The 15,047-nt window shown below is 40.0% G+C and overlaps 1 protein-coding gene across 5 annotated transcripts in view; it reads left to right on the forward strand.

The window, feature by feature from the left end:
* mapkap1 (MAPK associated protein 1) overlaps positions 1 to 15,047 on the forward strand; it is a 199,787-nt gene that overhangs the window by 5,354 nt on the left and 179,386 nt on the right. For all 5 annotated transcript variants that reach the window (XM_062960435.1, XM_062960432.1, XM_062960431.1 and 2 more), the window contains 3 exons: positions 3,660 to 3,887; positions 7,378 to 7,706; positions 13,138 to 13,227. In XM_062960435.1, the coding sequence (XP_062816505.1) occupies positions 7,448 to 7,706; positions 13,138 to 13,227 (349 nt within the window). In that variant the 5' untranslated portion in view covers positions 3,660 to 3,887; positions 7,378 to 7,447. The remainder of the gene's footprint in view (positions 1 to 3,659; positions 3,888 to 7,377; positions 7,707 to 13,137; positions 13,228 to 15,047) is intronic.

A 15,047-nucleotide genomic window follows, 5' to 3' on the forward strand; every position in this document is an offset into this window, starting at 1 on the left:
AGTGAGGTATCTATAGTGGTAGAGGAGCTTTGCTGTCCCTTTGTTGTTCTGATAATATGCAATGCTTTGAACTTAGAGCTGACTCTGCCATGAGGCAAACTAAAGCTATTCTCTCTGAAATGACAACTTTGCTATTTATTTGCATCTTACATTTAGGGAGAGTCCTTTTCAAAGACCTCAAGAGCCATTCAGTCCAACTTCATTATTCTGCCATTTAGGAACACACCTTCAAACCATTTCCAGCAGATAGCCATACAGCGTCTGCTTGGAAACCTCCAGAGAAGGCAATACTCCAAGACAGTATGTTTCAGGAGTGCTTGCATTCTGTGTTCTTGCATCACACAAGGAAGGCCATAAAGGTTTCTTCTAAATCTAGGTTTCTGTGAGATTTCTGCAAATAGGCATGATTTGACTGGATGAGTTCAGCTCGATTTAAGACAAATATTTAAGTTTTGGGAAGTTCATTCGATGGCCCTTGAGCAACTCAACTGGTTGAGACATATTGCTAAAACATAGCTAGGAAACCTTGGATTTTCCAAGTAGCCATATAGAAATTTCCAATAATGTCATGCCTCACCATCTCCCAAATGTGCTGGGATTGGTGGAAATTGGAGCCCATTAGCATCTTGAAGTCCACATTTCCCTTGCCTTTCATTAAGTTGTTGTTCAGCATCATGAGAATAAATTCATCTTTTCCCTGGAGGCTGCCATAGTGTCTCAGGGGTGTTAAACAGGATATGCATGACTATAATATATATTCAGCTCAGCCCTCCACATTTTGTAAGGTTTGGGGTTCAGGGCCCCTGTGAAAGTTCAAAACCATAACATAAAGACATAGCTGTTGTTTTTAATTGAGAGAACACCTCTCTAGCCATTTTTAGGTCTTCCAACATTACTCTGTGGTCAACTTCCACTGGAAACTGACCATAGCATTCGATTGGACCATTGAATTTCTCCAACGTGACAAAAGGAAGTTGACCATAAAGTCACACTGGAAGACCAGTGATTCCTCAAGAGCACATTTTTAATCAAATCTATCAATAATCAAATCCGCAAAAGCCCAAAGTGCCATTGTGGAAGGACGGCTGTATATAGAATTACATTCCCTCTGATGAAGTTTCTGTCCTGAGCAGATTGTAGTGAACCTCAGTTTCAAGCCATGAAAGTTTTCAGGGTTGTTCTGAAGATACAATGAATGGAACCCTTTGAACGGACCTCCACAAAAGAAGATCAGGATGCTAAAGTGTTGTTGTTAATGGTGACAATGATGTTGAATTGCCCTCCTTCTCTGCCATTATGCCAAATTCAGTCATATTCTTGTTGGGAGTTTTGTGTATGTGTGTGTGTTTTTTTTAAAAAAAAAAACCAAACGAGCTGCCTCAAACACATCTAAATCAGGCAAGATGCTGCTTTTTTTGAAAGCGGCTCCCGTCCCGTCCTGCTCAGCGCAATATCGGAATGAAAAATGACACCGCTTTGTCATCTGTTCCAATTGATATTGCACTCTTTGTGGTGACAGCTGAAAAGGCCCACAGGTGCCGTATAAAGAGGTGACCATGTTGTCATATTTCATTTAGGCGTCCCTCTGCAAAGCCATAATTACCTAATTAGGTTGTTAATTAGGAGATTAGCATTTCGCTATATTGATAGAATGCTCTTTGCAGGCGGGAGTTTGAGGAACGGATTTGTCTGGCCTAATTTATAAGTGGGGCGATTTCCTCACCCACCAAAACCCTTGTTTATTTGCTTAAAATATTGATGCGGGATATTGCTGTGTCCGAGGAGTTTGTTTACAGATGAAGCTTTGACCAAATGAAATGAAGTATATGCTGTATATATAACCCAAGGGTGGGTTTTGGGGCCCAAATAATAGATTCTGATAGGACCCAAAGGATGGATTTCAATATGATATGGGTAAGTCTAGAGAATTGTTCCTTTTTTATATAAGAGTTACAGAATTACAGTACTCACAATGACCTTTGAATAAGTCAACCTAAGTTTTTTGGGCTGATTTTTTTGTCTAAAATTTCTAGACTTCTCCATGAGTCTATAGGGTCTGTGTGTTTGAAGTCATAGGTGCATCTGTGCATTGCATTTCCTCATTTATCTCCCCTCTCCTTTGTTCCCCATCTTCGTAAATACAACATTGCCCATTAATATCATTATTTTTCATAGTTTTGAAGTGTTCACAAATGAGAGGATTCGAAGCAAGCAAAGATTTATTTGGGCACTACTGTTTCTATGAGATAGTCTTTTCATTGATTCAAACGCCATGCCAGATTTTCTTTTAAAACATAGTAAAGGTTGGATTGCTATGAGTTTTCCAGGTTGTATGGCCATGTTCCAGAAACATTCTCTCCTGATGTTTTGCCCACATCCATGACAGGCATCCTCAGAGATTGTGAGGTCTGTTGGAAACTAGGCAAGTAGTGTTTATATATCTGTGGAATAATGTCCAAGGTGGGGAAAAGAACTCCTGTCTGTTGGAGGCAAGTTTGAGTGTTGCAATTGGCCACCTTAATTAGCAATTAATGGCCTTTTAGCTTCAAAGCCTGGCTGCTTCCTGCCTGGGGGAATCCTTTGTTGTGAGGTGGTAGCTGGCCCTGATTGTTTCATGCCTGGAATTCCTCTGTCTTCTGAGTGTTATTATTTATTTGCTGTCCCGATTTTAATATTGGTAGCCAGATTTTGTTCATTTTCATGAACAAACTACACAGAGAACCCAACAGAAAGGAGGAAACCATGAAAATGAACAAAATCTGGCTACCAGGCAGGAATCAGCCAGGCTTTGAAGCTGAAAGGACAATCAATGCTAATCAAGGTGTCCAATTGCAACATTCACACTTGCCTCAAACAGACAGGGATTCTTTCTCCCACCCTGGACATTATTTCGCAGATATATAAACCCCACAACCTCTGATGATGCCTGCCATAGATGTGAGTGAAATGTCAGGAGAGAATGCTACTAGAACATAGCCATACAGCCAGGAAAACACACAGCAACCCAGTGATTCCGGCCATGAAAGTCTTCGATAACACATATAACAAAGGTTTTTTTTCCCTTTGCATAAGTGTTTAGGGGAAAAGTTAGTACTTTCCTTGATGCCTCTCTAAGAGTATGATTGCGTTGTCACTTGACAAAAGGAAGGCATATCCATGCAGATTTAATCATCTTGTCAAATTAACATTCATACAACTGTTAGGCTTGCATTTTTTTAAGCAAAGTGTTATTTGTTAGTTTAAAGAGTATCGTACGCTGTATCAAAGTTACTCAGTATTCATGTGTAACAAGTAATGCAACATGAACTGTCAATGTTGCCTTTTTTAAAACAGGAAAAATTATAACAGTTACCAACCCCCCTCTACTCCTAATGTTAACATAATTATTGTTATAATGCTTGCAACTTGTTGGCCCCTGTTACTTCGGGTGGGATGGATAGCAAGGAAGAAAATTGCTCTTAATGTAGTGCTTTGAAGCTATGGATAAGAAATGTATTTAGGAGCAGTGTTTCTTAGCAGATGTATTTATATTTGACAGGCATCTGCAAGCATTAGATCCCAGGTGAGGGTGTGCGGTGCTGTTTTCTGAAAGCTTTCTCTTTAAAAATTATATTAAATTGGTGCACTCTCTCCCCCTCCCCTCTTCTCTCTCCATATAGGAACTGAAGTATGGCTAGGGACCGTTGCTTCGTGGCAGAGCACGCGTTTTGCACAGAAGAAGTCCCAGGTTCGAGATTCAGCTAAACAAAGTACTCTCAAAAAGGGGAAGACCACTGGCTCGGAACCCTGGAGAGTTATTGCCAGAGTTAGTAGCACTGTGCTAATGGACCAGTGGTCTGATTTGCTCTAAGGCAGCTCTGTAGACTCACAATCAACAGTTCTTCAAAGTAAGTATTCTGTCTTTTCTTCTTAGAGCCATTCAGTCTGACCCACATTGTACCATAAAGGAAGACACAATCTTGGAGTCGTACTGGACAACAAGTTGAACTTGAGCCAACAGTGTGATCCAGACGCTAAAAGGGCCAATTTTGGGCTACATCAAAAGGAGTATAGTGTCTAGATCTAGTAAAGCCATGATGCCTCTCTAGTCTGCTTTGGTCAGATCTCACCTGGAATACTACCAAGTTTCCCTGAAAATAAGACAGTGTCTTATATTATTTTTTTCTACCAAAGGTGCACTGGGTCTTATTTTCAGGGGATGTCTTATTTTTCCTTGAAGAAGAATTCATATTTATTGTTGAACAAAAAAATGAACATTATATACTATACAGTAGCTGTCATCACAAACCAGCATAATCAGACAAACTGTGAATCCTATCAAGAATTTCTTGTTACTACCATTATTTCCATGCACAACAATCTATGGTATGTACATTTACAAATCCTGCATGCTCTGATGTTCTGTTCAGCGGGCATGCTTCTAAACAAAATCTTTGCTAGGTCTTACTTTCAGGGGAGGCCTTATATTTAGCAATTTAGCAAAATCTCTAATAGGTCTTATTTTCAGGGGATGCCTTATTTTCGGGGAAACAGGGTATGTCCAATTCTGAGCACCACAATTCCACAATTTAAGAGAGATTTTGACAAGGCGTCCAGAGGAGGGCGACTGAAAGGATCAAAGGTCTGGAGACTATGAATTCCTCTGAGGAGTGGTTTAAAGAGATGGATCTTTTAACACCTCCCAACAAAGGATTCCCCAGGCAGGAATCAGCCAGGCTTTAAAGCTGCAAGGCTATTTGCTGCTAATCAAGCTGGCCAATTGCAACATTCACACTTGCCTCAAACAGGCAAGACTTCTTTCTCCCACCCTAGACATTATTCCACAGATATATAAACCCCACTTGCCTAGTTTCCAACAGACCTCACAGCCTCTGAGGATGCCTGCCATAGATATGGGTGAAACATCAGGAGAGAAGGCTTCTGGAACGTGGCCATACAGCCCAGAAAACTCACAGCAACCCAGTGATTCCGGCCATGAAAGCCTTCGACAACACATCTTTTTCTTTACTGTCCTTTAATGAAGAGAGTGCCAACTGTTCATTAAAAAGCGAGGCAAAGAACTCTGAACCTGTTTAACAATCCTGGCCGTAAAGCGGTTTCAAGCCCAGGTTTTGGCATGGAAGGATTCAAATAAATAGAGCAGCCGATACATCTGCCGTTAACATGTTGTTAACTCCCTCGGCAGACGTTAAATCATTTTCAAGTACAATAATAGTGTGGGAGGTAAATTAACTAGCCATTAACAATTTTATAAATACACAATTAACATGCCAGCGTTTATATGACACGTTGATAGGGCAGCAGTAATGTTTGATTGGGAGTTGGGTTTTCTTTCTTTCTTTGCCGGTCTTTAAGGGGCTTTGGGTTTTTATTTTTTGGAGGGAACATTTTGGTGCTTACAAAGTGAACTCACTTTCCTCTTGTGCTATGAAGTCTCTCCGCTGTCTGAAATCATCACGGGAGAGGTAGTTTTATGAAACACGTACACTCTGGCAGGGAAAGGCAAAAAAGACTTTTTGTCAAATTACAAATCTCCTGATTCCATAAAATTGAGCTGTGGCATTTAAACTGATGCCAATCTGCATTAATTCTGCAGTGTGGATGCCCCAACAGTCTAGGATGTTGGATCATCTTAGAACTCACGTCATTCAATGGAATTCACCAGGCTTGATAACTGTTTGCTAAAAATTAAATTGTTACCCTTGAATCCATTAAAATGTTCAACAATAATTGTAGAAGCCATTTGTTTAATTATTAATTGGCAATTATGTCACTTAACGGTAAACTGTTCTGATTGCTTTAATTCTTTACTTGCCAGCTTAGTGATTTTAAATGATCGTTTCAGTATTTTTAGCGATATTTTAATTTAGCAGTGGAACAGACTGATTCATAAATTCGTTTTATAGAATTTCTTCAATATTTTAATGTCAACACATCCATTTCATCTCATGTTTTAACGTAAATACTTTAGCACTATCACAGTTATTCCCAAGTATTTAAAGGAAATAAACTAGCTTATGGAACTATCTGCCACAGGGTAACAATTGGATTCAGGTGTCTATATAACCTGGAGACACCAGATCCTGTATGATATTGGAAGCTAAGACCTAGTTCATACTTAGCAAAGGGATTGTCAATGAGTATGAGGTGCTTTAGTCTGTATTTCAGAATGTAATACCAAACCGCCTCCTAAGTATTCCCCTGCCTTATGACATTTATAGGATTTTCGTAGGTCAATCTACTACTTGTGTGCATTAAAAAAGGCAACATATGTGCGTCTGCTTGTCTGTTTCTACTACAAAGGCTATTGCTAGGTGAAGTGGCCCTCTGTGATGTCACTGGATTGTCTGTTGCTAGGCAAGGTGGCCCTCTGTGATGTTATTGGGAAAGGTGGCATGTGTATTACGGGAAGGAAGGTAGGCCCGCAAAGAGAGCCAGCCCTAAATTGCCAGTGTTGACATGGAGACATTGTAAGGTTGATCTTTTCAGAACTGGACAAGGGAGAAAGTAGGTCCTCAGAGCTAGAGAAGAGAGAAAGTTGGCCTTCAGAATTGGAGGAGAAAGTAAGCCCTCAGAGCTGGAGAAGGGAGAAAGTAGGTCCCAATAGCTGGACAAGGGAGAAAGTAGGTCCTGAGAGCTAGAGAAAAGAGAAAGTTGGCCTTCAGAACTGGAGGAGAAAGTAAGCCCTCAGAACTGGAGAAGGGAGAAAATAGGCCCTCAGAGCCAGAGAAGAGAGAAAGTAGGTCTTCAGAGGTAGAGGAGGAGAATGTAGGTCTTTTCAGAGCTGGAGAAGGGAGAAAGTAGGTCCTCTCAGGGAAAGAAAGGGATGAGGGAAGGGAGAAAGGAAGGAAAGAGCCAAGTTACCACAGAGACATTGTGAGGTAGGCCCTCTCAGAGCCAGAGAAGGGAGAAAGTAGGTTCTCAGAGATAGAGAAGGAGGAATGTAGGTCTTCTCAGAGCTGGAGAAGGGAGAAAGTAGGTCCTCTTGGGGATATGTGTACGAGGGAAGAGAGAAAGGAAGGAAAGAGCCAAGTTGCCATGGAGACATTGTGAGGTAGGCCCTCTCAAAGCCAGAGAAGGGAGAAAGTAGGTTCTCAGAGATAGAGAAGGAAGAATGTAGGTCTTCTCAGAGCTGGAGAAGGGAGAAAGTAGGTCCTCTTGGGGAAATGTGTATGAGGGAAGAGAGAAAGGAAGGAAAGAGCCAAGTTGCCACGTAAACATTGTGAAGTAGGCCCTCAGAGAGCTGGAGAAGGGAGTAAGTAGACATTCTGAGAGAAAGGAGAATGTGGGTGGACTGGGTCCCCAATAACACTCAGGCAGCATTGAGTATCTACAGTAGCAACTAAGTGTATTAAAGCACCCATCTATGTTTTCTAGGTAGATAAGTTTGTGGTTCAGCATGGATCAAAGAAGATAGTAGGGGGAAGGCCACAGAACCTTGGACACGATGGCTTTCTTGGACAACCCGACCATTATCCTGGCTCATATCCGGCAGTCGCACGTGACCAGCGATGACACTGGGATGTGCGAAATGGTCCTGATTGACCATGACGTTGACCTGGAGAAATTCCACCCCACTTCGTCCAATGGGGAGAGCAGCTCAGATACGCAGGCCAACAACGGAGAGTCTCAGGGTTACGTTTACTCTCAGTCGGTTGATATTACCTCAAGTTGGGACTTTGGCATCCGAAGGCGATCCAACACAGGTGAGTAGATAATGTCGGAGTTTAGTATTTGATTATTGTTTGCAACATTTGGGCTGTTGTATTGAACAAAACTGAACCGCTTTAGCTGTGATTCTTTGAGTCTGACATCTCGTAATAGTCCTAAGTAGATGCATTAAATCTATTGTTGAACACTGAATAAATTATTGATTTATTGAGTGTACACTGTTTGTTTTTGAATACAATGTGATTGGGGCTTTAGAGCTTAAAAATATTCTTTATGATGATTATCATCTATTGTTTAGCTCCACATCCCAGTCTCCATTCTTGGCATTAATGAAGGTCATCAGTGCTTTGAAGGAAGTACCCAATTATTCAATTAACTGGTTAAAATCTGAATTGATGTTAGCGAAAGACAGTAGGTCACAGAGCATATGTGTAGACTGACAATGTCCAGATGTTGTTACCTGTTCAAGAATACTACTAAACATTAGAAGGCTGTTTCTCATGTGATTGCATTACACTTGAACAAGCTGATCACTGTTCAACCCAGATATTTAATATCTTATTGCTTAATCTGGATGTGTGGTCATTCCTTTTTTCTGGGAGGGAGTGACTTTGCTTGTGTTTTGAGAAAGGCAGTAATACCTTTTTAAAAGTCAGGTTTTTAGAGTCTTCCTATCTATAGCCCAAGCCTGAAGCAGGGCTGACAATAGCTAAGACTCTTGGACGTTTCTCCTACATACGGTTTCCGTAGACTGAAGTTGACTTGACAGCAGATAGCATCAACATCAGTGCATATATTTTGGACTGCTCTGGTTTTAATGGCACACTTACATATATACCTGGCATTGCCTGGGTATCACTGGAACCGCTGTCCGCTTACTTTCTCCCTTCTCCAGCTCTAAGATTAGCTACTTTCTCCCTTTTCCAGCTCTAAGGAGGCCTACTTTCTCCCCTTTCCAGCACTGGGAAGACCTACTTGTTTTGTTCTGTATGTATTTCATACTGTTTTATTGTGATTATCTGGGCTTGGCCCCATGTTAACCGCCCCGAGTCCCTGCAGGGAGTTGGAGGCGGGGTATAAAAATAAAATTATTATTATTATTATTATTATTATTATTATTATTATTATTACTGCTACTACTACTACTTTCTTCTCCGTCTCTGAAAAGGTCTACTTTCTCCCTTCTCCAGCTCTAAGAAGGACTACTTTCTGTCTTATCCATCTCTGAGAAGGTCTACTTTCTCCCTTCTCTATCCCCGAGAAGGACTACTTTCTCCCTTCTTCGTCTATGAGAAGGTCTACTTTCACCCTTCTCCTCTGAGAAAAATCTATTTTCTGCCTTCTTCTCTGAGAAAGCCTACTTTCTCCCTTCCTCAGCTCTGAGAAAGTCTACTTTCTCCTTTCCTCAGCTCTGAGAAGGCCTACTTTCTCCCTTCTCCAGCTCTGAAGACTACTTTCTCTCTTTTACATCTCTGAGAAGGTCTATTTTCTCCCTTCTCCAGCTCTAAGGACTATTTTCTCCCATCTCCATCTCTGAGAAGGATTACTTTCTCCCATCTCCAGCTCTGAGAAGGGTCACTTCCCGTAGTGCCAGTATTTGTGGTACAGACAGACAAACATAAATACTTTGCCTTTTATGTAGATGATGATGATGATGACCACCTTTCACTTCATGTTATGGTACCTTGATTTCACTCAGGAGCAAAAGGTGATATGGCACAGGCCCACAACTCCTTCTGAGTGAGATATTATCGTATTGAGTCCCCTTTGGGGAGATAGAGGCGGGGTATAAAAATAAAGTTATTATTATTATTATTATTATTATTATTATTATTATTATTTATTACCTTTTCTTCCCAGTGTTCTATTCTAAGATGCAAGCAAGAACACATTGGTGCAGATATTTCACCCAGATGCTTGAGACTACAAAACCCATCACTCCACACCAGCCATTGATCAGGATCATGGGATTTGTGGATCAAAATAATATATGAATAATAATATAAATAATATAAGTATAATAATAATAATACACTATTATAATTGTATATCGTATATTGCATGTAATATTACTAAAAATATTGCAATATAGTGGTATAGTACAATATAGTAATATAGAAGGCTTATAGTGTGCTATGCTAATAAAAAGATTTATTGTATGTACATATAATTTGTAAGCCACCCTGAGTCCCCTTCAGGGTGAGAAAGGTGGGATAAAAATGTCGCTAATAATAATAATAATAATAATAATAATAATAATAATAATAATAATAATAATATGATGCAAGATAGTTGAGTGTTCTGAACTTGATCTAGAGGCAAGACGTCTACCTTCTCTGTAGGTTGGTCCCAATAAGCATCTCAGCTCTTGTCTTCTGAGGATAGAGGGACATATTTCTCCTCCACCTTTTAGTCCAATAGTTCCAATTTTAGAGACAAAAACAGTTGTGGATCCCACCTCCTCCATCTTATTAACTTTCTACAAAATAAATAAGGGATTGTTCATCATTTCTGGAAGGATGGGAGTTGTTCCAGGGATGTCAACAGAAGCCCTGGTTTGCTGCTAAGCAGCAGGGAGATCTAAATGCTTGCTTTTGGGAAGTAACAGAACACCACCTAGAGCTCAGAAATATGTTTGGCTGAAGTTAGCAGCACAGCGTTTTAAAAATATATCTGGAGAAATCAATATTTTAGGTTGGGGGAGTTGGAGGGTGGAACCCCAAGCTGCCATGACAGCTGATCAGGGAAATGTTCTCTCTCGCAGCCTCGCAGTTTGCTGTAATTACGCACAAAGACTACAATCTGTAGGTTGGCACTGCCTTCTCGGAAATTGGCTTCTCCCGCTGCACAGAACAAAAGCGGGTTGCGTCAGGAACAATGCCAACTTAGTCCTGTTGCTTGAGATACGAGAGCAATAATAATAATAATAGTACTTACCATTTATGCAGGCGACGATTATTCCTATTATTATTAGGAGCAGGGCATGGAACATGATGTTTAAAGCAAGGGATTAGGCATTACTTGTTACTTGAGCAATGCATTAGGGACTCATGTGATTTTTGTATACTTTTGAAAATAGAAGAAATGACTCAAAATGGCCTGCCCATCTTTGAAAGCATATTAGGATTAACAAGTGAGTCTCTTTGTTAAAAACAGAAAACGTAACCTACTGCTGGTCATTCTGTAACTTCACTAAAGGGCAACTTTTTTGCTCTCCTTACTCTCTTCCTAGTCAATTGTTATAGACTAACGCTGTCAGAATCCCCAAGACATTCCACCCATCGGCTTTCATTTCCAGCATCCCATTCTTTGTGTCTCAGTCAAGATATAAAACTGGGATATAAATCTATATAAATAAAAGTCAACGTATGTATATATGTTTTTCTATCTGTCCTTTTGTGCCACAAATGCTGCTGCTAGGTGAAGTCACCCTCTGTGATGTCGCTGGGAAAGAAAGGTGACATGTGTATAAGGGGAAAGGAGGAAGGCAGGAAAGAGCCACAAAGAGAGCCTGCCCACCATTGCCAATATTTCACCATACAGACATTGTGAGATAGGCCTTCTCAGAGCTAGAAAAGGGAGAAAGTGAGGCTGGAGAAAGGAAAAAGTAGATGCTCTCAGAGCTGGAGAAGGTAGAAAGTAGGTCCTCTCAGAGCTGGAGAAGGGAGAACGTGGATCCTCAGACCTGGAGAAGGGAGAATGTAGGTCCTCTGAGAACTGGAGGAGAGAGAAAGTAGGTCCTCTCAGAGCTGGAGAAAGGAGAAAATAGGCTCTCAGAGCTGGAGAAGGGAGGAAGTAGGTCCTCTCAGAGCTGGAGAAGGAAGAAAGTAGGCCCTCAGAGCTGGACAAAGTTAGAAAGTAGGTCTTCTCAGAGCTGGAGAAGGGAGAAAGTAGGTTCTCTTAAAACTGGAGAAGAGAGAAAGTAGTCCCTCAGAGCTGGACAAAGAAGAAAGTATGTCCTCTCAGAGCTGGAGAAGGGAGAAAGTAGGTGAGCAATAATCCAAACGATACTCAGGCAATGCCAGATATATATACTGCTATTATTATTATTATTAGTAGTAGTAGTAGTAGTAGTATTCTTCCAACTGATCCTTACCTTCCAATACAGTACATACATAACTGTACTTCATCTAATAAATAAAATAACCAAAAGGTCTACAATATCACAAGCTGCTATTGCATTTTTATAGCCTTTCAGCTAATGTCACCGAAGAATAGGATTCATACCCTCAAAGTACTTACCTTAAGACATTTGATTTAGAATTTCAAAAGCAATCATATAATCCCTACTTGGTTCTACACTTCAGTGAAAAGTACCTGAGCCAAAGTAAGTCTCCCATTATCTCTGCTCCTTGTTTCTTTGTGCCAATAGACTCTGGCTCTGAGCAGAAGCACAAAACCTTGAAAGACCCAACAGCTTAATCCCAGGCAGCTTTACTTTATCATAACTCTCACTTATTTGGGCCAAGATGGTTTTGTTTCTTGGTAAGCATGTTCAGGGGTTGCATTAAAATTCTGCTCACTTGGTCGGTCAGTCATATTTCTTTATCTCAAGAAAACAAACGAAAATCAACGATGGATCTTCCGTAACTGTTTCCTAAATGCCACTATATTTTCACAGATGCCCATTTTTATTTTTTCACAAACTTCTCTTAAATTGACATTTTGGGGAATTAAAAAAAATCAACCTGACATTTAAAACGTCAGAGGAATTTGCGGCAGCAGGAAAGACTTTGCTTTCCCTGGCATTGATATTTCACCTATTTGAGCGTGTCCTGTGTTTTGGACGTGAAGTCAAAAAAAATATGCAAAGGCGAAATGATATTCATTTTTTAAGATTTGACTAATGTTGTGAAGATACAAATCATTTATTTTTACTACCTATAAACTGTTTCAGCATACTGAAGAAAAAGCTATGCTAATTTATATCGCGTTGACATTTTATAATTTTCCCGATTTTTTTTTAGAGAAAGGATTTTATATTTAAAACTTTAATAGTCTAGTCTGAGTTCATTTATCTTTAATTTTTGAAACGGGGAGAGTAATTCATAACAGTAATTTTATTCCTGTAATGTAATATTCACTTCAGTTCATTTGTGCATTAAAATTCCTTTAAGACCGTTATTAATGATTTATATAATGAAATGTCATATTAATCACAGAAGTTTTCACATTTTATTATTCTCTTCCATGTTAATACTATCTTTATGATCTCTATTAATGTTTTATATCCTCTAATTTCAATTATAAATCAAGAACATTTTCATGTTTTTGTTGGTATTTGCTTTTCAGGGGTGCCAACTTTAAAATTTTATGACTTTTCCCCCCAACCTACATGCACAGCGTAAAGCATCTTTATTCATAGAAAGGTAGTTAATTATGTCTTTTGTTTATAGTAAACTTTCATTGACAAACTTATCGTTGTAATATTTCTTCTGCCTTTTCCCCTCCAACCCCCATCTTAAGCTCAGAGACTCGAACGGCTACGAAAAGAGAGGCAAAATCAAATAAAATGCAAGAACGTGCAATGGAAGGAGAGAAATACGTCCTGTTCAGGTATTAATACATGCACTTGTTATGATTATCTGGCTTTGGCTTGAAGCTGTTTTGTTTCAAACATTATTGGTTTGTAAAAATGTCATGTAACATGGAGTCGGGGCAGATGTGCTCAGCTCAGAGACCCCAAAAACTTTGATTTCTGGGCAGTCTTTTTGCAGACAATATCTCCCTAAGTTTCTGCAGAAAGAATATGAGATCCATCAAAACAAGTTTCCTTGAAAATCACCATAAACATTTTTAATGTCTGGAATCACTGGGTTGTTGTGAGTTTTCCAGACATTTGAGTGTTCCAGAAGCATTCTCTCCTGACATTTTGCCCACATCTATGGCAGGCATCCTCAGAGGTTGTGAGGTTTGTCAGAAACTAGACAAATGGGGTTTATATATCTGTGGAATGTCCAGCGTGGGAGAAATAACTCTTTGTCTATTGGAGGCAAGTGTGAATGTGGCAATTGGCCAGCTTAATTAGCATTGAATAGCCTTGCAGCTTCAAAGCCTGGCTGCAGTATTAAAAAAAACTCTAAAATCAGGACAGTAGTTATAGAAAAACGCTAAAAATCAGGGGAATTCCAGACAGGAAACAATCAGGGCCAGCTAACACCTCCCAATAAAGGATTCCCCCAAGCAGGAAGCAGCCAGGCTTTGAAGATGTGAGTCTAACCCAACCAATATGTTCTTACCATACATCATGGGAACCACTGACCACATAGGGAAGCTGATGAAGAAACACAATCTACAAACTATCTACAGACCCACTAAGAAAATCCAATAAATGCTATGTTCAGCAAAGGCAGTTTTGCCAAACCATCATCCCCCAACCTGATGAGCTCAAGATTTTTAGGACAGCAGGTCCCATCTCAATTCAATCCAATCCAATAAGCCTTTATTGGGATATATATCAAGACAGTGTAAAATACGGAATAGAAAAACTTCGCGTTTGTCATACATTCAGTTTGCAGACTTCATTCAGAAACCTTGCCACTGTGAGGCGACAGTCAAAATCTTGGGAATTTAAAAGCATGTCCCATCTAACATGTGCAGCGGATGCAAATGCTGGAAGTTAAGTTACATCATACTTGGTCACCAAGGTAGAGTTGACCACTGTCAATCAAAGAATCATAGAAAAAAGTCTGAAGATGGGACTCTATCACCATCCATTGCATCTTGAATGCTTTCCATCTTGATCGTTCATAGAATCATAGTTGGAAAAAACTCCAAGCTGAGCCTTTTAGAGCAGTGGTTCCCAACCTGTGGTTTATGGACCACCAGTGGTCCGCAAGAACTAAAATGTGGTCCACTGCCTTATTGTTCCTACTGCGGATAATAATACACCCCAATTTAAAAAAAAATTCTTGGTTCTTTGTTTTTAGGCCTGTTCCTGGGGTTATTTGGAGTGCTGATTCAGAAAATTGTACTGGATAGACCACATCAGCTCTAGATTGTTAAATATAGTTTTCTGTGGGCGAGCAGATAGCGACTACTGCATGGCATATGTTTTGTATCAGAAACTAGAGTTGATGTGGTCTATCCAATGCAGTTTTCTGAATCGGCACCCCAAATAACCAAATTGAATCTGAAGTTGACCAAAAACTGATTTGTAACCCTTTTGGTAATAACGTTGGAGAGTGGTCGCTGGGCAAAAAAGGTTGGGAACCACTGATTTAGAGAGTGACAAGCAAAACTCCCAAGAGGGCCTTGAATTAATGCTATTTGACCTCATTAAGTCCAGTCGTGTCTGACTCTGGGGGTTGGTGCTCATCTCCATTTCTAAGTCAAAGAGCCGGCGTTGTCCATAGACTCCTCCAAGGTCATGTGGC

Source organism: Anolis carolinensis, unplaced genomic scaffold (assembly GCF_035594765.1).
Source record: "Anolis carolinensis isolate JA03-04 unplaced genomic scaffold, rAnoCar3.1.pri scaffold_7, whole genome shotgun sequence".
NCBI lineage: Eukaryota > Metazoa > Chordata > Lepidosauria > Squamata > Dactyloidae > Anolis > Anolis carolinensis.